At 47.4% G+C, this 19,251-nt stretch overlaps 1 protein-coding gene across 1 annotated transcript in view; it reads left to right on the forward strand.

The window, feature by feature from the left end:
* LOC147113360 (VPS10 domain-containing receptor SorCS1-like) overlaps positions 1-19,251 on the forward strand; it is a 1,462,440-nt gene that overhangs the window by 1,371,973 nt on the left and 71,216 nt on the right. The window contains exons 17-18 of the mRNA XM_085996119.1: positions 12,441-12,554; positions 14,610-14,781. Coding sequence (XP_085852245.1) covers positions 12,441-12,554; positions 14,610-14,781 — 286 coding nt within the window. The remainder of the gene's footprint in view (positions 1-12,440; positions 12,555-14,609; positions 14,782-19,251) is intronic.

Below are 19,251 nucleotides of genomic sequence, written 5' to 3' on the forward strand. Positions count from 1 at the left end.
GTCAAAGAAGTAGGTTCTAAGGAACGTCTTAAAGGAGGAGAGAGAAGTAGAGAGGCGGAGAGGTTTAGGAGGGAAATTCCAGATTCCATTTTTTTAGCATTAAATTCAAACCCGGATGAAATAAAAGGAGCCCATCTCCTTTCACCAACCATGCACATCCCTCTCTTCTCATTCACTCTACTGAACACAATTCAACTCCTGAGCAAAGATTCGTCAGGTTCTGCCCTGCAAGTAATTCAACAGAAGTCCAGAAGACCTGCCCAGCCTTACATGGTACAGGTAGACTATCCTTTATCCGAACTTCCGAAAACCGAAACCCTCTAAAAACCGAAAGTTTTTTCGTTCAGCGTAAGTCGTGCGCACGACATGACCAAAGTGGCGCACGACTTACGCTGAGGAGGGCAGAGGGTCACTGAGTTCCCTCCTGGGTAGGAGATTGCAGGCCGAGCCAGGCAGTGTGAAGGAGGTATACCGGGAGAGTGAACCCAACAATACAGTGGCCCGTCCGATAGCTGCAGCGGCCTGTCCGATATTCTTTTCTCCCCCCCCGACCCCCACCCTTTCGGATAAGGGATAGTGTATCCTTTATCCGCACTTCCGAAAACCGAAATCCTCTGAAAACCGAAGGTTTTTTCGTTCAGCGTAAGTCGTGCGCACGACCCCGACCCCCCGCCGACCCCCCCGCCAACGCCGACCCCCACCCCCGACCCCCCCGCCGGCCCTGACCCCCCCGCCGACCCCCCCCCGCCGACCCCCACCCCTGACAAATTTCCCAGTCTTATAAAATACCTTCTGAAATCCGAAATTTTCCGAAAACCGAAACACGGCTGGTCCCGAGGTTTTCGGATAAAGGATAGTCTACCTGTATATCCTTGACCCATTGCCTTGCCTTGGCAGGGCATTTTCATGGTCCCAGTAGCTGAAGGAACTGTCCTGTTCTGCACAGCATTCAATCATTTTCCTCTAGACCAGGGACCGTGTTGAGCCTGCCTGAACTTATCTCACACGCGGCCCTTAGCAGCTGTCAGAGAAGTTAGTTGTCAGGCTCCAGAGGTACAAACTTCTCATCCACATCAAATACCAAGTCATTATCTAAAGTTCTATTTGTTTTACAGTGAAACCACATGTCAACAAGAAGCTCTGCAATAAATCACCAAGTTTGACAGTAACCTGGAACAGCAAATCATACCTGTTGATTCAGTCAGTTGTAAAGTGGCCTTTGGATAGATTTACTCCACTACAAAGTCTATAATTAGTCTACTAAATGCTATAAAACTCTATATAAAAATATAGGCCTAGAGAAGATGTTTTCGCTTGTGGGGGAGTCTAAAACTAGGGGCCATAAATATAAGATAGTCACTGATAAATCCAATAGGGAATTAAGGAGAGACCTCTTTATCTAGAGAGTGGTTAGAAGGTGGAATTTGCTGTGGAGTGGTTGAGGTCAATAGCATAGATGTCTTTAAGGGGAATCTAGATAAGTACATGCGAGAAAGGAATAGCAGGGTGAGCTGATAGGGTGAGATGAAGAGGGGTGGAGGAGGCTCGTGTGGAGCATCAACACTGGCATGGACCAGTTGGGCCGAATGGCCTGTTTCTGTGCTGTAAATTCTATGTAATAGTATGTAATTCTATGTAAAAAGGACAATACTCACTGCAATGTTTTGATAAGGATTAGCCTGGTTATGCAGAGTGCAGCCAGTTTATGAACAGTTCTTATTTTGCAGAGGTTTGATCTTCTTTATCAATCCAAAAAGTTCATGGGATAAGATTTCTATTATAGCAAATTGGTAAACGTGTTCTTTCCATAGCACATACCCTGCATCTTCCTCCTGTAAGTCCTACTGGCAGCTTCACAAACTACACTTCTCCTTCATTCAAACTCTCCTCCAACCGTGTCGCTGTCGTGAACCCTATCCCCTTCTGCAGAAGTTCAGATGAGGAGTTCACCATCGCCTTGGTGCAGTGTGCAGTGCAGAAGGAGGTCATTCAGCCCATCGTGTTTGTCAATCCAAAATGAATCCTGCTGCCTCACCTAAAGCCCAGTGTCTTCCTCTGCTTCAGCCTCTCGATGCAGGGGGCTGGTGGAGCATCGCATTAGGCCAGGGGAGGCCACCAACTTCCTCATTAGCACAAATTCGCCAGGTCTTTTTGTTCCCATAGTAACCACCAGGGCCGCTTCCACTCCTTTTTTTTTTGGACATTAAGGGAATCAAGGGATATGGGGATCAGGCGGGAAAGTGGAGTTGAGGTTGAAGATCAGCCATGATCTTATTGAGCGGCAGAGCAGGCTCAAGGGGCTGTATGGCCTACTCCTGCTCCTAATTCTTATGTTCCATGAAACACTTGCCCCGCTTTAAAAAAAAAATCGTATCAATTTTGCTCTAATATTTAAAAAATAAAAATACGGTGCCAAACTACTAAATACTATACTGCTAGTGTGTTTAAAAACTATACTGAAGAGCTCGGGCAGCAGTTGGCAGGTACAGCACCGATTTAGTTACTTATACTCTGTAAGGCACTAGTGGCAAGGCTATCTCTACCAGATCCAGTAAATTAAAGCGTTTCACTTTGCTAACTTTATCCGTTTTGTATTATTAAAGGATGAGACTGCATCCAAATAGACCCCAAGTTCTTGTTAAACAAACACAAACATCTTTAGCACCTGGCCGTTAAGCATTGCCTGGGCGGAGATCAGAGACGGATATTAGAGTGGAGAATGTCACGCTCATCACATTACCTGCCTGATTTTCTTTCCATTCATATGGGATCAATAGAAGGAAAATCAGGGAAGATCCACTGGGGCCTATGATCCTCAGTGCCCTATGTTCCTCTCAGTGCTTTGCTCAGGTGCAATCTCCACAGTTATCAAGCAAACCTTGGTTGAGCAACATTATAAAGAATGGAGTAGACTGCGTTCCCAAACGTTTCTTAAACTGGAAGCAGATGTAGGAAGGGACAAACTCTGGGAAGCATAGCTAAGGACAATAACCAATAAGGAAACTGCGAAGGCGGAGAGGGAACTGTGTTACTTTACCTTTAAGTTCTGGAGCGACAGAGTTTGGGCAAAGGTTGCAAATAATCGGTGGCATCTCCAATGAGGGAACAATGCTGGGGACACAGAACGAGCTTCAAGAACGTGGAGGAGAATTGCTCAAGTGTTTGTCTTCTTTTGATTGGCCATGTAAACTGAGCCTACAGGACTTTCTTTCAACAGGCTGGCCTGTCACTTTCATGGAATTTAAATTCAACCGAGGACAGTTTTTCAGTCCTTTTGCGCTCACCAGGGGGAGCTGTGTTAGTCTTTCCATTCCAAGCACCTAATGTCAACATCAAGCACTCCCAGATCAGGCATGGCACAGCCAGATGAAGAGGAAGGTTACCCCTATCCAACCCCAAACAATGTAGAACACCACACCTCATTGCACCAGTTTGCCATTTTTTTCCCATACAAACTGTCCTTAAGTCTGCCTGAGTAGCATAACCAACTAGTACCAGTTTAGTGCTGTTATGAACTGGACTGAGGCTGCCGAAACCCATTTCACAACGGGCCCTTGCAGCCAGAGGAGATTTTCAGCCCATCAGTCTAGGTTCAATTTGCGCTCAAATCCTAGAAGTGAAAGGCTAATGTTTAAACCACTGCACCACCCAGTTCCCCGAGCCAAACGCTTTTGATGGACCGGCTTAAAAAAACAAGACGGTATACTGATAGGACGAGGTAAGTTTTGCAAAACGTATTGGGATGTCTTTTAAAAGGCATGGTGTGGAGATGCCGGAGTTGGACTGGGGTGGACAAATGTAAGAAGTCACACAACACCAGGTTATAGTCCAACAGCTTTATTTGAAATCACAAGCTTTCGGAGCGCTGCTCCTTCACCTGACGAAGGAGCAGCGCTCCGAAAGCTTGTGATTTCAAATAAAGCTGTTGGACTATAACCTGGTGTTGTGTGACTTCTTTTAAAAGGGACATTGAAGCTGCCCGTTATCTGGTGGGACTCCAGACAGTGCTGCAACTAGGCTTTGAACCTAACCACCAAACAAACCTGTTCACAGGAGATCAGTGCAAGACGCTTAATATTGCAATTTAAAAACTATGGAATTTCATTATATGTCCAGTAAGGTTAAGCTGCAGCTAAGCTAACTGAAGTGGCACAGCTAGCATTTAAATAAAATATCTGTCTTTGACATTTAAACAATCCCTTTACGATACTGGAGTTGAATCACACTATCTTCTTTGCATAACATTTCAAGAGTTTCCAATCTGTAAGTTTGAAAGCATTTGTTGCTGGTTTCCTCGCTCACTTGGCTTGATTTGATCTTATTTACGTACTGTGTGCTTTCAGGAGCAATCCTCTAGAATAGTTTCCACAGTAAAAGCTGCTCTGCCTGTTTGGAGAGATCCCTTGCTTTGGTTTCTGCATCTGGAACCCTGTTCAACTATAAATCAGTAAGATGTCGAGCGACATTCCAGGAAACGATAGTCAGGAAAGTCAAACAGCAAGTGACTGAGGTTCTGACGAAGGGTCATCGACCTGAAACGTTAATTCACAGATGCTGACTGACCTGCTGAGCATTTCCAGCATTTTCTGTTTTTAGTTCAGATTTCCAGCATCCGCAGTATTTGGCTGCTGTAGTAACTGATATGTGGCAATTATTCAGAGGTTCTGGGCGCGATCTTGCCAGCCCTGGGGAGGCGGCTATGGAGGCAGGACTGTCAGGAAAATGGCAGAATTTGGGGGCGGGTGCCCAACCCACCCCAACCCACCTCCGGGCCATCTTGCCAGGAGGCGGGTAGCCGTCACACACCAGGTCCCGTCTCCTTGAAGGTGGGAAGGGGATTACAGCCACTTAACTGCCTGTTAACAGGTAGTTAACAGGCAGAAAATAGGCTTATCACCATTTTTCCCACACAAGTGCGGGCTTCCCGAAGGCTCTGAACCCTGTCAGGGTCACCAAGGCGAGGAGTGGGTCTGCAGGGGTCGGAGGGGTGCAAAAGTGCGTTGTGAAGGTAAGTGATGGGTGCAAGTGTGGAGAGGTGAGCATCTGAGGTAAGTGCAAAGTGTTAGAAAAAGTGTAATTATCTTTGTTTCTTCCTGCAGGTTTCAGTCGGTGGGTATGCGGAGAGTCTCGCACCTCCGCGGTAGAGATGACAGATGGCCGTTGCATTCTCCAATGCAACAACCATCTAATTTCTGCAAAAGAAAAAGGTTTGATGAGGTCTTGAATTCAAGACCTCAGCAAACTACAGAGAATGTCAGTGTTTGACAGCTTCACAGAGCTGTCAAACGATGACAGTTCATCGGTCAAAAATTTTTGACAGATGAAACGTCATACGTTGACGTTCTCTGCAACCGGCTTTCCCTTAATTGGCCTGCTAAGCCCGCTGGGCGGGCTTAACAAGGTCAATCAAGGGAAAATAGCGTGGGTTGGCCAGAAGTTGTTGGAGGCGGGACTAAAACCCAACAAGTGGGAGTCCCGCCTCCAAAACCTCCCCATTGGCAAAATCACCCCCAATGTGTTTCTCTCGCTCTCTTCCTCTTTTACGCACTCTTCCTATCCCCATTCGTGAAATCTTACATTTTGACATTCAAATGCCATCATAATGAGCTCCAGGATTTTAGGATATCTACTCACTGCTTTAAACAATGCCCTTGGTTGGTCATTGAGTGTGACGTTGATTAATCAACATGTTCAGGTAAATGGTTAATCTTTACTCTGAGGAAGCTGAGCAGATGGCGTTACACACTTCTGATGTAACTGACTGATTTAACCTCAACACAATTCCACAAATTGACTCTTTAAGCTGGCACGGTTAAAAGAATTCTTATTTTTTTAACTTTTTGAAGAATCGACACGAATGTCTGGCATTATATACGCAAATTGACACCATCAGTGTGTGGGAGGGAAACTTAATACCAACCGTAAAGAAAAAAAATCACAAAACGCATCAGCAGTTTTTCAAACTGCATTCTCCACTTGTTAAAAAAAAATGTTTTGGTCACATTTTGTGTTGCTGAAGGTGAGGGGCATTGATGCAGTAGAATGGAGGAGTTTCCATTTTGTGCACCCAGTGTCAGTGTTAAATCCTCGCAGGGCGTGGCCTGCAATAGTCGTGCTCCTGTGTCCCTTTGCCCCCCCCCCCCCCACCGACCCCAGCCCCGTTCTCAGTGCAGCCTCTGCCAGGGGCTGAGCTGGCCTGAGCTGTGCCAAGAGAGCACCCAGGCCGTGCAAATTGGTGTGGAGCAGTGAATTTGGGGTGTACTGCTCCCTTCATAGACACAGTGTACTTTAGGTACGCCTCAATTTTAAAATTTGCTTCTTTGTTTTCAAATCCCTCCATGGCACCCCACCCCTCCCCCCAGTTTCTGGCCTCTTGCGCACATCAGATTTCCTGCGCTCCACCATTGGTGGCCGTGCCTTCAGCTGCCGAGGCCCTAAGCTCTGGAATTCCCTCCCTAAACCTCTCCACCCCTCTCATTTTTTTTAAGACGCTTGTTAAAGCCTACCTCTTTGACCAAGCGTTTGTTCACCTGTCCTAATATCTCCTTATGTGGCTCGGTGTCGAATTTTGTTTGATAATCGCTCCTGTGAAACACCTTGTGACGTTTTACTATATATTCTGCCCTTGCAGCACGTTCCTATGCAGAGCTAGACAGGTAGCTAACAATTTGATATCGTCCCATAAAAATCACAAGGCTTGACTTTTCTTGTAAACTTTACTGAAAGATTCTTATTGTGAAACTGAAATACAATACAGAAATGGAAGCACACATTAGTATACAAGCACATAACTGATATGCATACACAAATTTAGGTAAGCCTGAGCAACACAGTACATTTGGCATGTAACTTACCAAAACACGTGGAAACACAGCTTACTGTGAATATACATTTAGCAAACTGAAAGGCATTCTCTTACATTCACTTTAAATTAGCCCAGTACATAGTGCATCAAAACAAGTTAACCAGCTAGACACAGAGAGCGAGCACTTCACGGCTGGCTGTGCAGGTTTGCTAACAGAGAAAGGTTACAAACTAAACATTTTCTGCAAAATATAGTGTACACTAATCATCTATAACATTCTCAAGTATTTACAGACAAATAGTGTCCAAGGCCGGAGCGTAACAAGAAAATAACTGCCAGACCATGTGTCGAGCTGCAGGTCTGTTCTATGCAGTAGTTTACTTTACTGCACTTTACTGCACTTGCTAGGTACCAAATATCCACTAGGTGGCGGCACACAATGGAAATCGACCCAAATTACTCAAACCCCTGAATTAACTTGAAACTAACATAAATTCCTAAAGGAAGGCAACACACTCCCCGCTTGGTATTATACCACTACAGATACAAAATAAAACCTAAAGAAAACGTCCTTTGGCTGCAAACATACTCAGAATCCTTTCTCTAGGTTTCTTCAGAAAGGAGGACTATGATCTCTGAGACTGGCCTCAGAAACACTTTGACGGTCCCCTCCTTGACAATCTTCACCTCCACCTTGTGGACCCTCTTGTCTCTGCTCGGCAGAGTTTTGACAACCAGTCCCACTGGCCATTCATTTCTGTGTGCTTGGCTGTCTTTCAGCAAGACAACATGTCCCACTTTGACAATTGGCTTGTCTTCTGCCCATTTCCTACGGCTCTGTAGGGTGGACAAATACTCTCCTCTCCATCTCTTCCAAAAAGTGTCTGTAAGACACTGGACTTGCTTCCACTGCTTCTTGTGCAGCTCAGCCATGTCGAAGTTTCCAGAGGGGGCTGAAATAGCACTCGTCTTTTGAGTCAGGAGCATCGCTGGGGTGAGGACTGCAGGCATGTCTGGGTCGGTGGACACCGGCACCAGGGGTCTTGCATTCATGATCGCCATGACTTCAGCCATGGGAGTGCTCAAGACGTCATGTGTGAGACGAGTGGGTCCCGTCCAAAGCAGCATAGCATCCAGAATACGCCTGGCAACACTGATGAGCCTCTCCCATGAACCGCCCATGTGGGATGAATGCGGGGGGTTAAACACCCACGTGCATCCTTTCTTTTGGAGGTAGCTTCTTACCGCTGCATCGTCCATGTGGATGTCCAACTCCTTACAGGCACCCACGAAGTTAGTCCCTCTGTCGGAGCAGGGAAGTTTGGCTGGACCACGGATTGAGAAAAACCTCCTCAGGGCATTGATGGTTAGGAAAGCTTTGTCGTCCATGGATAGTGCTGGCTTGTCATCATCCTTGGACCTTTCAAACACTGAGCATCCTAGGCTGTCTGTGCTCACAGTGAGGCCTGCCTCTTCCTCACAGGCAGAGGAGGTTGACCTATGATGCTGCGTCATGCCATCGTAGTCTTCCTTTACCTGGATCCTGTTTGGGCATGGGCTGAGAAAGGGTGTGTGACCGTTGTGCAACACGTTTGTTTTATAGACGTTGACATCCGCTGGTTTATGGACTGTTCCCAGGCAAACTCCACCCACGAGGACCCATCCCAGGTCAAGCCGCTGCGCATAAGGAGCATTGTGGGGCCCGTTGATTTGCTCATGCACCTTGTGCACCCTTAAGATGTCTCTTCCCAAGAGCAGGAGGATTGGAGCGTCCGGGTCCACAGCTGGAATCTTGTTGGCAACTGGCTGTAGGTGGGGCTGATGGCGTGCGACCTCTGGGGAGGGAATTTCCATCCTATCATCTGGCATCATGTCACACTCAATTAAGATGGGGAGGGGAAGCTGTAGTTTCCCATCCATGGACTTGATCATGAAGTTGCCAACTCTGCTACCCGTAGTCTCTGTTGTCCCTGAACAGGTTTTTAGCGTGTACGGAGCTGCGCTGGCCTTGACTTCAAAGAGATTGAAGAATTCTGTCTTCGCTAGAGACTTGTTACTTTGCTCATCAAGCACTGCGTACATCTTGATTGCCTTCTCCTTTCTCCCTGCAGGATATGCTTTAACCAAGCAGATTTTGGAGCATGAGCGTTGGCTGCTTGCATTTCCACAAACCTCTGTACACTTGGAGGTGACTGAAGAAGATGCGCTTTCGCTTTGCTCCCCGCTATCCTCTTTGTCAACCGCAGCACTCTCGGTGGTCGAAGGAGGAGGACCTGGATGCAGGGCTGCGATGTGTTTTTCACTGTTGCACTCGAAGCACTTGATTGTCGCCTTGCAGTCTTTTGCCATGTGCATAGTCGACCCACAACACCTGAAGCAGATGCGATTCTCTTTCAGGTATGATTTGCGCTCATCAGTAGGCTTGCCTCTAAAGCTTCGACACTTTTTGAGTGGGTGGGGCTTCTTGTGTATTGGACACTGACGATCTGGGTCATCCACTTTATTCCCAGCAGAACTGGATTGGTTGACTGAGGGTTCAGCTGGAACATCTGTTTTGTGCACGCTCACAGAGGCTTTGTTGCTGTACTTTGTGGGTTTCACAGAATCACAGAAACCCCACAGTGCAGATAGAGGCCATTTCGGCCCATCGAGCCTGCACCGACACATATCCCACCCGATCCCCGTAACCCCTACACCAACACATATCCCACCCTATCCCTGTAACCCCACGTATTTAATCCCCCTAACACTAAGGGTCAATTTATCATAGCCAATCAACCTAACCCGCACATCTTTGGAGTGTGGGAGGAAACCGGAGCACCCGGAGAAAACCCACGCAAACACGGGGAGAATGTGCAAACTCCACACAGACAGTCGCCCGAGGCCGGATTCGAACCCGGGTCCCTGGCGCTGTGAGGCAACAGTGCTAACCACTATGCCACCGTGCTGTTCTCTGTTCTCGAAGGAGCGTAACTGCTGGAGGTGGAGAAAGTGAAACTTGGATCATTCCTCACCTTTGCCTGTTGTTGGACGAACCTGGAGAAGAGAGAGAGGGGGGAAATGCCACTCCGTAGTCCTCCTTGTACTTGGATCCCTTAGCTATCCATTTCTCTTGAAGGTTGTAGGGGAGCTTTTCCACTATTGGGTTTACCCCACGAGCTGTATCCAAATACGAGAGGCCTGTCAGGTAACCTTCTCCCTTAGCACACTCCAGTTCGAGGAGAATGTCGCCCAGTTCTCGAAGCTCGACATTATCTTTGTTGGTTAGCTTCGGAAAGTCCTCAATCTTCTTAAGCAGTGCGTGTTCAATGACTTCTGGTGTCCCATAACAGTCTTCCAAACCAGGTTGAGGCCTGCTGTGGGATTGCGGACGTGCGCTGAGCGAATTCTCCTCGCCTGTTCTGACGACTCAGCTCCGAGCCACTTTGTCATCAAATCTAGTTCTTCTCTGGCTGACAGATTCAAGTCCTTGGTGGTACTCAGGAAGGATGCTTTCCATGACCAATAATTTTCAGGACGGTCATCAAATTCTAGAAGACCTGAATTTAACAATTCTCGGCGGATGAGGTACCTAGCGAGGTCTTGTGCACCTTGTGGCTCGGGTGAGGACTGCTTGGCTGGATTGGCCGAGTGCTGTGGAGGTCTCTGCAGGTAAGTCTTACTTGTTTCTTCTCTTTTAAGCTCAGTGTCTCCGAAAACAGGCTGTTTGTTACTGTGGTGAGTAGCTGGTTCTGCGTCGAGATACCTGGATGTTTCCTTGAAGAACAATTTGGAGTGTTGTTGGACATACTCACTTGTACGTTGCACTGGACTGAGGGGCTGTTCTGGAACATATGGTTCATGGCTGTGCTCCCCGCCTTCATTCTCCTCACCTTCTTCATAAGCTGCAGCTTCAGCGGCAGCGGCAGCTCTCTGGCTTTGGAGAATGTGGAGACTGGCGTCGAGGTCAGCTCTCTGCTTCATCACACTAGCGTCGAGGTCAGCTCTCTGCTTCATCACACTGGCGTCGAGGTCGGCTCTCTGCTTCATCACACTAGCTTCGTTTTCAGCGAAGGACAATTGAGCCTGGGCAGCTTTTGCCTTGGCATGTGCTTTGGCGGCTGCAGAAGCTGTCGATGACGACAGTCTGCTGGACCGCCGAGATGATCTGGAGGATGCTTTAGAGGACTGTGACTTGGCATCATTTGCTCGAAGAGGCTCATGCTTCTCGGTTGGCTGGTCGACGTCCTCTATGGTATATTGTCTTCCTGAGCGTAGACTCATGGTAGCTGAGTGGTATCTTCTTGTGCTTGAGCCCGCTGTGCTGTTGTCTTTTCACTATTCTGCCCTTGCAGCGCATTCCTATGCAGAGCTAGACAGGTAGCTAACAACTTGATATCTTCCCATAAAAATCACAAGGCTTGACTTTTTTTGTAAACTTTACTGAAAGATTCTTATTGTGAAACTGAAATACAATACAGAAATGGAAGCACACATTAGTATACAAGCACATAACTGATATGCATACACAAATTTAGGTCAGCCTGAGCAACACAGTACATTTGGCATGTAACTTACCAAAACACGTGGAAACACAGCTTACTGTGAATATACATTTAGCAAACTGAAAGGCATTCTCTTACATTCACTTTAAATTAGCCCAGTACATAGTGCATCAAAATACAGCTACAAGTTAACCAGCTAGACACAGAGAGCGAGCACTTCACGGCTGGCTGTGCAGGTTTGCTAACAGAGAAAGGTTACAAACTAAACATTTTCTGCAAAATATAGTGTACACTAATCATCTATAACACTCTCAAGTACTTACAGACAAATAGTGTCCAAGGCCGGAGCGTAACAAGAAAATAACTGCCAGACCATGTGTCGAGCTGCAGGTCTGTGCTATGCAGTAGTTTACTTTACTGCATTTTACTGCGCTTTACTGCACTTGCTAGGTACCAAATAGCCACTAGGTGGCGGCACACAATGGAAATCGACCCAAATTACTCAAACCCCTGAATTAACTTGAAACTAACATAAATTCCTAAAGGAAGGCAGCACACTATATAAACGCAAATTGTCGTGTGGAAACTGTAGGTGGCCGCCGAGGAAGGTTGGCCCTGTCGTCTTTGTTTTAGAGGATAATGTTGCTGGTTTCATCTCATTGAAACTTGTAAAATACTAACAGGACTAGATAGACTGGATGCAGGAAGGATGTTCCCGATGGCTGGGGAGTCCAGAACCAGGGGTCACAGTCTAAGGATAAGGGGTAAGCCATTTAGGCAGAGATGAGGAGGAATTTCTTCACCCAGAGAGTGGTGAACCTGTGGAATTCTCTACCACAGAAGGCAGTGGAGGCCAATTCATTAAATATATTCAAGAAGGAGTTGGATACATTTCTTAAGGCTAAAGGGATCAAGGGATATGGGGAGAAGGCAGGGACAGGGTACTGAGTTTGGATGACCAGCCATGATCTCATTGAATGGCGGAGCAGGCTCGAGGGGCCGAATGGCCTACTCCTGCTCCTATCTTCTATGTTTCTATGTTTCTATGATTTCGGAAAAATATATTTGAGAAGATGTTCCACCATTATCATTTTAGTGTTACAACTTTTCCTCTCCCTGTTCCCCTCTATCTGCTTTTCATAACGGAACAGTGATTACGGATATGAGCGTCACTCTGATGGGAGGTGCCTACCGGCCTTCTGGTACAACCCGTCTTCTATGGCGAAGGAATGCAGCATGGGGCAGAGCTACATCAACAGCACAGGGTGAGTCTGCTGCTGTGACACTTACTTACTTTCAGTGTTTGTGCCTGCCCGTGTGACTGTGAATGGTTCGACCACTTCAAGCGTTTGCATTCATGTTTATGGAGATCAAGGTAAGGCCATTACTGACCTCCACTGGAGACTGGAGGCTGCTCCATTCTTCCAAAGTGTAGCGACATTAGTTCGACGTGTTGTTTGACGTTTGATTAGGTCCAGCGGTCAATGGTATTGCTTTGCATTCTTGCTCCTGAGGCTGGGTTTAAATGGCATTTAAAATCAGAGCTTCCATAAGATGACCTTCGACAGATTCCAGCTTAGTCTTCCGACCGATCTCCTTGTGTTGCAAAGTACTCCAGCTCAGGTGGGATCGGGAGAGAGGAAAAGTTATCCCACTCCAACTATGCCTTCCCTGAGCCAATGCAGATCAGCCGTAACTGTAGCTAGGGATAGAAAAGACCACGGGTGAGGTTGCCCCACCTCCCAATTGAAGGAGAATTGCATGAAAGTTGGAGAAATCGAAATGTAGAGGGAAATTTTTTCACTGTTGCTTCCAGTGATCTCTTCTGCTGAAGAATGCAGCGGTAGAATTGTCACCTGTCACATGGCCTTGCAGTACCTCGTCCAAGTGACCATTCTTCATGCACGGACCTAGATACTGTTTTTTTTAATTATTCCGTTAAACTCTTCGCTGAGACCATGAAGTTGGTCACTGGGTGGATGTGTTCTGCATTTATAGAATGTCACACAGCCAGAAAATGGTGTGTGCACACTTCAGAAACAGAAGGGACTCTGTGAAACTAAAGCAAATCCTTTACTAAGCTTGAAGCACTTTGCTGAAACCTGTTCCTTAGTTCTGTGGGTGGGATTGAAGTGGTCATGCATTAAAATTAGCCATAATACAGGAGTAGGCTGTAGGAAGAGCATATCATTCCCTATTTGTTGACAACAGAAACCAGAATACAGACAGATTGCTTATACTCCTAGAAAGATCCCGTACATTTACAGGAAATTAATAAGCACATGTTATGATGAGACCAGTTAGATTGATTTTAGCTCCTTATTATTTATAAGGATAGCTGCCCTTTTATCTTTATTACTATTTTAAATGCCTTGCACTAAAAAATACTAATAGGCCTTTGTACAGAGAACATTTAGATTATTCCTCTTTAATCCCCATCACTGCTGTCTTCCTTGTCACTGTACTGTTATCCTCCAGGCACCATCCAAGGGCACCAAGCCATTGATGCTGCTCTCTGCTGGTTGAAAGGAGAGTTATTTCCTTTTGATGCTGTTTTTCTCTCTGCCATCTATCTCAGAGACAAAGCAATTTCTTTCCACAAGTTTAGAACCGCAAATGCCTCCATGGAAAATAGTCAGTCGAGACTAGCGTTTGACCCCAGGTTTCCAGCATGGATTCACCCACCCAGGTTCCCAGCATGTGGGGTCAATCCAAATTACTACCTTGGGTTATGACTCCAAGCTCCCAGCATTGGCGTCAACCTCAAATTTCCACCATGGATTCAACGTCAAGTTCCCAGCATGGACTCAGCCCCAGTTTCCCAGCATGTGGGGTCAATCCAAATTGATGCCTTGGGTTATAACCCCAAGCTCTTAGCATTGGAGTCAACTACAGATTTCCATGTCATCCCCAAGTGTTCCTGACATGCAGCCAACTTTAGTTGTCTAATACGGAAGGAAAGGATCAGGTAGAATTACATAAGAGTGTGCAGCACAGAAACAGGCCCTTCTGCCCAACTGGTCCATGCCGGTGTTTAGGCTTCACACAAGTCACCTCCCACCCTACTGTATCTAACCCTCTCAGCATAACCTTCCATTCCTTTCTCCTTCATGCATTTATCTGGCTTCCCCTTGGATGCCCAGATTGGGGTCCAACTCTCCTCCACTACAAATACTGTATGAATGACATGTTTTTAGATCATTATTCAGGCTATCAATCGCCACAATTAAACATTCACACCTGTGCCATGTACACGAGACTACAGCAAAGCAGTGGCAATATTAAAACTTTTTTAATTCAATGTTTTTAATTTTATACAGTTACAGAAAAGTTGGCTCCAATAATTGCACTGACGGTGTTAGAGAACAGTACACTGCCAAGCAGCATCAGTGCTCCAGCAGGTCTCCGCGGGGTCTGCACCTTGTCACCAGCAATGGCAGACTGGCCACCGAGTCCGGACAGAACATCACCTTCATCGTGCATCTAGAGGAGGTGAGCTTTCCTACAGGAATGTCACATTGGGTGCTTTCAATCATTTCCTCTGGTGGGAGAAGTCCAGAACAAGGTGGAGGGGGGTTGGGGGGGTGGGGCGTGGGGGCGGCATAACCTCAAAGTTAGAGCTAGGTCATTCAGGGGTGAAGTCCGGAAGCACTTCTTCACACAAAGGGTAGTGGAAATCTGGAACTCCCTCCTCCGCCCCCCACCCCCCCAAAAAAAGCTGTTGAGGCTAAGGAGTCAATTGAAAATTTCAAAACTGAGATTGATAGTTTTTTTGTTCGGCAAGGGTATTAAGGGTTACGGAACCAAGGCGGGTATTTGGAGTTAAGGTACAGATCGGCCATGATCTCATTGAATGGCGGAACAGGCTCAAGGGGTTGAAGGGCCTCCTCCTGTTCCTATGCTCTCCTGTGGTCATCCACTGCATTGGTTATCCGCACGCAAGAAGATCAAGAAAAAAAAATGATTTGTATGAAATAACGACCCTCAGTCGTTAGCAGCAGCCCACAATATTAAAAAGTTTATGTGAAAGGGATGCTTGTGGCTCTACACAGCACTGACTGAGCTGCGTACATGGAAGATTGCAGTAGCCAGTGGTTGAAGTGGAAGTTGTGAACAGGGGTTACATCATCTTTCCTAATCTTTGACCTCAGCCTTTCTCAGCAGTCTTTTTTTTCACGCAAGTGAGAACTTTATTCCCCTAGTAACGGCCAGTACTCTTGTTTCTTACACCAGAAAGATACCCGGACTCCAAGGGGTTAAGTTACGAGGAGAGGTTACACAAACTAGGGTTGTATTTCCCTAGAATTTAGAGGGTTAAGGGGTGATCTGATCAAAGTTTTCAGGATATTAAGGGGAACAGATAGGGTAGATAGGGAGAAACTATTTCTGCTGGTTGGGGATTCTAGGACTAGGGAGGCATAGCCTAAAAATTAGAGCCAGACCTTTCAGGAGTGAAATTAGGAAACACTTCTACACACAAAGGGTGATAGAAGTTTAGAACTCTCTTCCGCAAACGGCAATTGATGCTGGATCAATCGTTAATTTTAAATCGGAGATTACTAGCTTTTTGTTAACCAAAGGTATTAAGGGACACGGGCCAAAGGCGGGTAAATGGAGTTAGATCGCAGACCAGCCATTATCTCATTGAATGGCGGGACAGGCTCGAGGGGCTGAATGGCCTCCTCCTGTTCCTATGTTCGAGGCAGGAGTTTTAAAATAGAAAATAGAATGCTTTGCTTGCTTTCAAATACCTTAAAGGCAAAGAGGTGCTTCAATCCCTGGGCTTTGGTATTCACAGCATTCAATTCACAACTCCTCAGATAATGAAGCAGCCCATGCCTGCATGCAACAAGACCTGGACGACGTTCAGGCTTGGGCTGATAAGTGGCAGGTAACATTCACGCCACAGAAGTGCCAGGTAATGACTATCACCAATGAGTGAGAGTCTAACCACCGCCCCTTGACATTCAACGGCATTACCATTGCCGAATCCCCCACAATCAACATCCTGGGGGTCACCATTGACCAGAAACTTAACTGGACCAGCCACATAAATACTGTGGCAACAAGAGCAGGTCAGAGGCTAGGTATTCTGCAGCGAGTGTCTCACCTCCTGACTCCCCAAAGCCTTTCCACCATCTACAAAGCACAAGTAAGGAGTGTGATGGAATACTTTCCACTTGCCTGAATAAGTGCAGCTCCAACAACACTCAAGAAGCTCGACACCATCCAGGACAAAGCAGTCTGCTTGATTGGCACCCCATCCACCACCTTCAACATTTACTCCCTCCACCACCAGCGCACCGTGGCTGCCGTGTGTACCATCTACAAGATGCACTGCAGTAACTCGCCAAGGCTTCTTCGGCAGAACCTCCCAACCCCGCAACCTCGACCACCGAGAAGGACAAGGGCAGCACCATCACCTCCAAGTGCCCCTCCAAGTCACACACCATCCTGACTTAGAAGTATATTGGCTGTTCCTTCATTGTCGCTGGGTCAAAATCCTGGAACTCCCCCCCTAGCAGCACTGTGGGAGCACCTTCACCACACGGACTGCAGCGGTTCAAGAAGGCGGCTCACCACCACCTTCTCAAGGGCAATTAGGGATGGGCAATAAATGCTGGCCTTGCCAGTGACGCCCACATCCCATAAACGAATAAAAAGAAATAATCATTTGCCTCTGAGGGATGTACTTCTAGGTATTGTTTAAACGTAACCGCATCTTCAGTTTTGTTGCTGAAACATCCCACAAGTGTAAATGGGGCAGATTAGATTATTTTGCTGCCCCCCCCCCCAAACGCCCCCCCCCCCCCGCCGCCGTGCAATCTCGACAGCTGAGAAGGGCAAGTTGAGCAATGTCACCTCCGAGTCACACACCGTCCTGACTCGGACATCGGTCTGAACATGCTGAACAACGGATGGTAAACAGCGGCTGCTGGAAGGTGGGGGAGACAATCAGCCCCGGGCCCAGAGGACCAATCACAGGCCGCCCCCCCCCCCCCGAGGCCTTGGTAAAATGGTTGCCATTGTGAATTTTTCGCCCACCTGGGCAGCCCTCACACCCACGCCTCAGAGTTCCAGACAATGGGCTAACGGAAGCAGAAAACACGGAGTTTCATTCACAATAATTATCTAGATAGAAGAGTGAGTAATGTAATAATTTAGTTCCCTGATGCACAGACTGCCCTTTCATTACGGTAATTGGAGCAGAAAATTTGATTGATGCACTGATAGGAAGAGACAGCAGGTATGTTGCCGTCAGCCTACTAAGTGGCTGCATCTCCAAGCTGAATATTTTACTGGTTTGTAGCCAATTCAGTGATTCTTTGTTTGAGCCAATGAACGTCTGAATGGGCGCCAGAGTGTGCCGAGATGTCCAGGCACACTCCAAGCGGTTTTATTCCAGAAACATATGAGCTGGATTCGTTCCCCCCACACACACACACAACACACAACACATGCGCTCATATCATACATGGGCATGGCAGCGCAAAGCCACCCACCATAGCTGCTCCCTGGGGGAGATATTTGATTATAAAACCAGAGACTGATCAGTTATATGTTTTCTGTACTTGTTGCTTTAAGCTCTACAGTACTGGTACAACACCTATAAATTGTACAGGGAGCAGGGCTGGTTCTGGCAGTGGGTTAATCTGAACATATTCTGCCCGTCAGAGACTGCAGAATTTAGCTTCACTGACCCAAATGTTCATCCGATTTTTTCCCCCCACCCCCATCATCCTCTCCTTTCCCTGAAGGCCGTAGCTCATTCAGGGCACTGTTCTCCATTACTGTCTCCAAGTGGGTGTTCCTCATGTGAATCTAGTGAGTTTCGACGGTCGCTTGTGAAAAATGTTCTAGGACGATATTTCAAGAGGAATCGGGAAGATATTTAAAAAGGAAGGGAGAAAAATTGGGTCGTTTGCACCTCTCGTTAGCAAATCCCCTAATGCCCGGGCATGGCGCCGCTACCACCTCCCGCGAAATTCAGCGTGAAGTTAGCCGGTAGCGTCCCGCGCCGCTGCGTCACCGGCGATGATGTCATCGCCATGCGCAGCACCCCGCTCGCTCCCCAGCCGCAAACTTCCCTTGCGCCTCCTGACCTATCGCCGAACAATATGTCCGACAGGATCAGGGGGCGTTTTTGCAGCGGCGGCGGCACTATTTAAACGGCAGGTGTCGGGCGGCCATTTTTATTTTGGCCGACTGCCAGCACCTGCCCCCCTTTCACGGTTTTATGCGGGGTGCCGGCCACGATCGCTCAGCCCGGCGCTCCTCTTGTGTGCCGGGCTCTTTTGCCGGCACCCTGCTCCCCGGTGATCCAGCAGTGCACCGGTGTGCGCTGTGCTCGGCCTCTCCCCTTTAATCAGGGGAAGGAGACCTGAATTGACGCGGTGCTACATGGCGCTGCTGCAAGTAGCGCTGTAAAATTCAGTAGTAGCGCCCCAAGCAGGAGGTGGAGTGCTTTCCGGTAGCGCCCCACCTCGTGCTTGGGGCGCTACCACTGAAATTATGGCGGAGGGGGCGCTAACTTTTTCAGGGCCCTAAAATGGGCGCCACCGAATTTTCCCCCGAAGTATATAAAAAGATACAGGCAAAATGGGTTAAGAGTACATTGCACCAATTGAAGAGCTAGCACCGGTACAGACACGGGTGTGTCAAATGACTTCTTTCTGTGATTCATTCTTTGATTCTACCGTGCCGGGGAGGGGAGAGTGTTGGGGTCACCGCTAAGCTTGATGTGGTCCTCACCTGACATTCACGTGGGCATCTTTCAGTTGAGGCAACTGGATAGTGACAGAAGCAGGAACATTGGGCTTAATTTCTTTCCTTTCCTAGCCTGCGGACACTCACTGTCCAAGGTGAGACCAGCTAACCCACAACAGACCCCAGGTTTAGCCTGGCACTGTTCTGCTCGGTATGATTCAGTACTTTTATTTTTTGAGTCATCCGGGAGCCCAT

Source organism: Somniosus microcephalus, chromosome 8 (genome assembly GCF_052327205.1).
Source record: "Somniosus microcephalus isolate GS21.2 chromosome 8, FLI_Smic_1.0, whole genome shotgun sequence".
In the NCBI taxonomy this organism is placed as follows: Eukaryota; Metazoa; Chordata; class Chondrichthyes; order Squaliformes; family Somniosidae; genus Somniosus; species Somniosus microcephalus.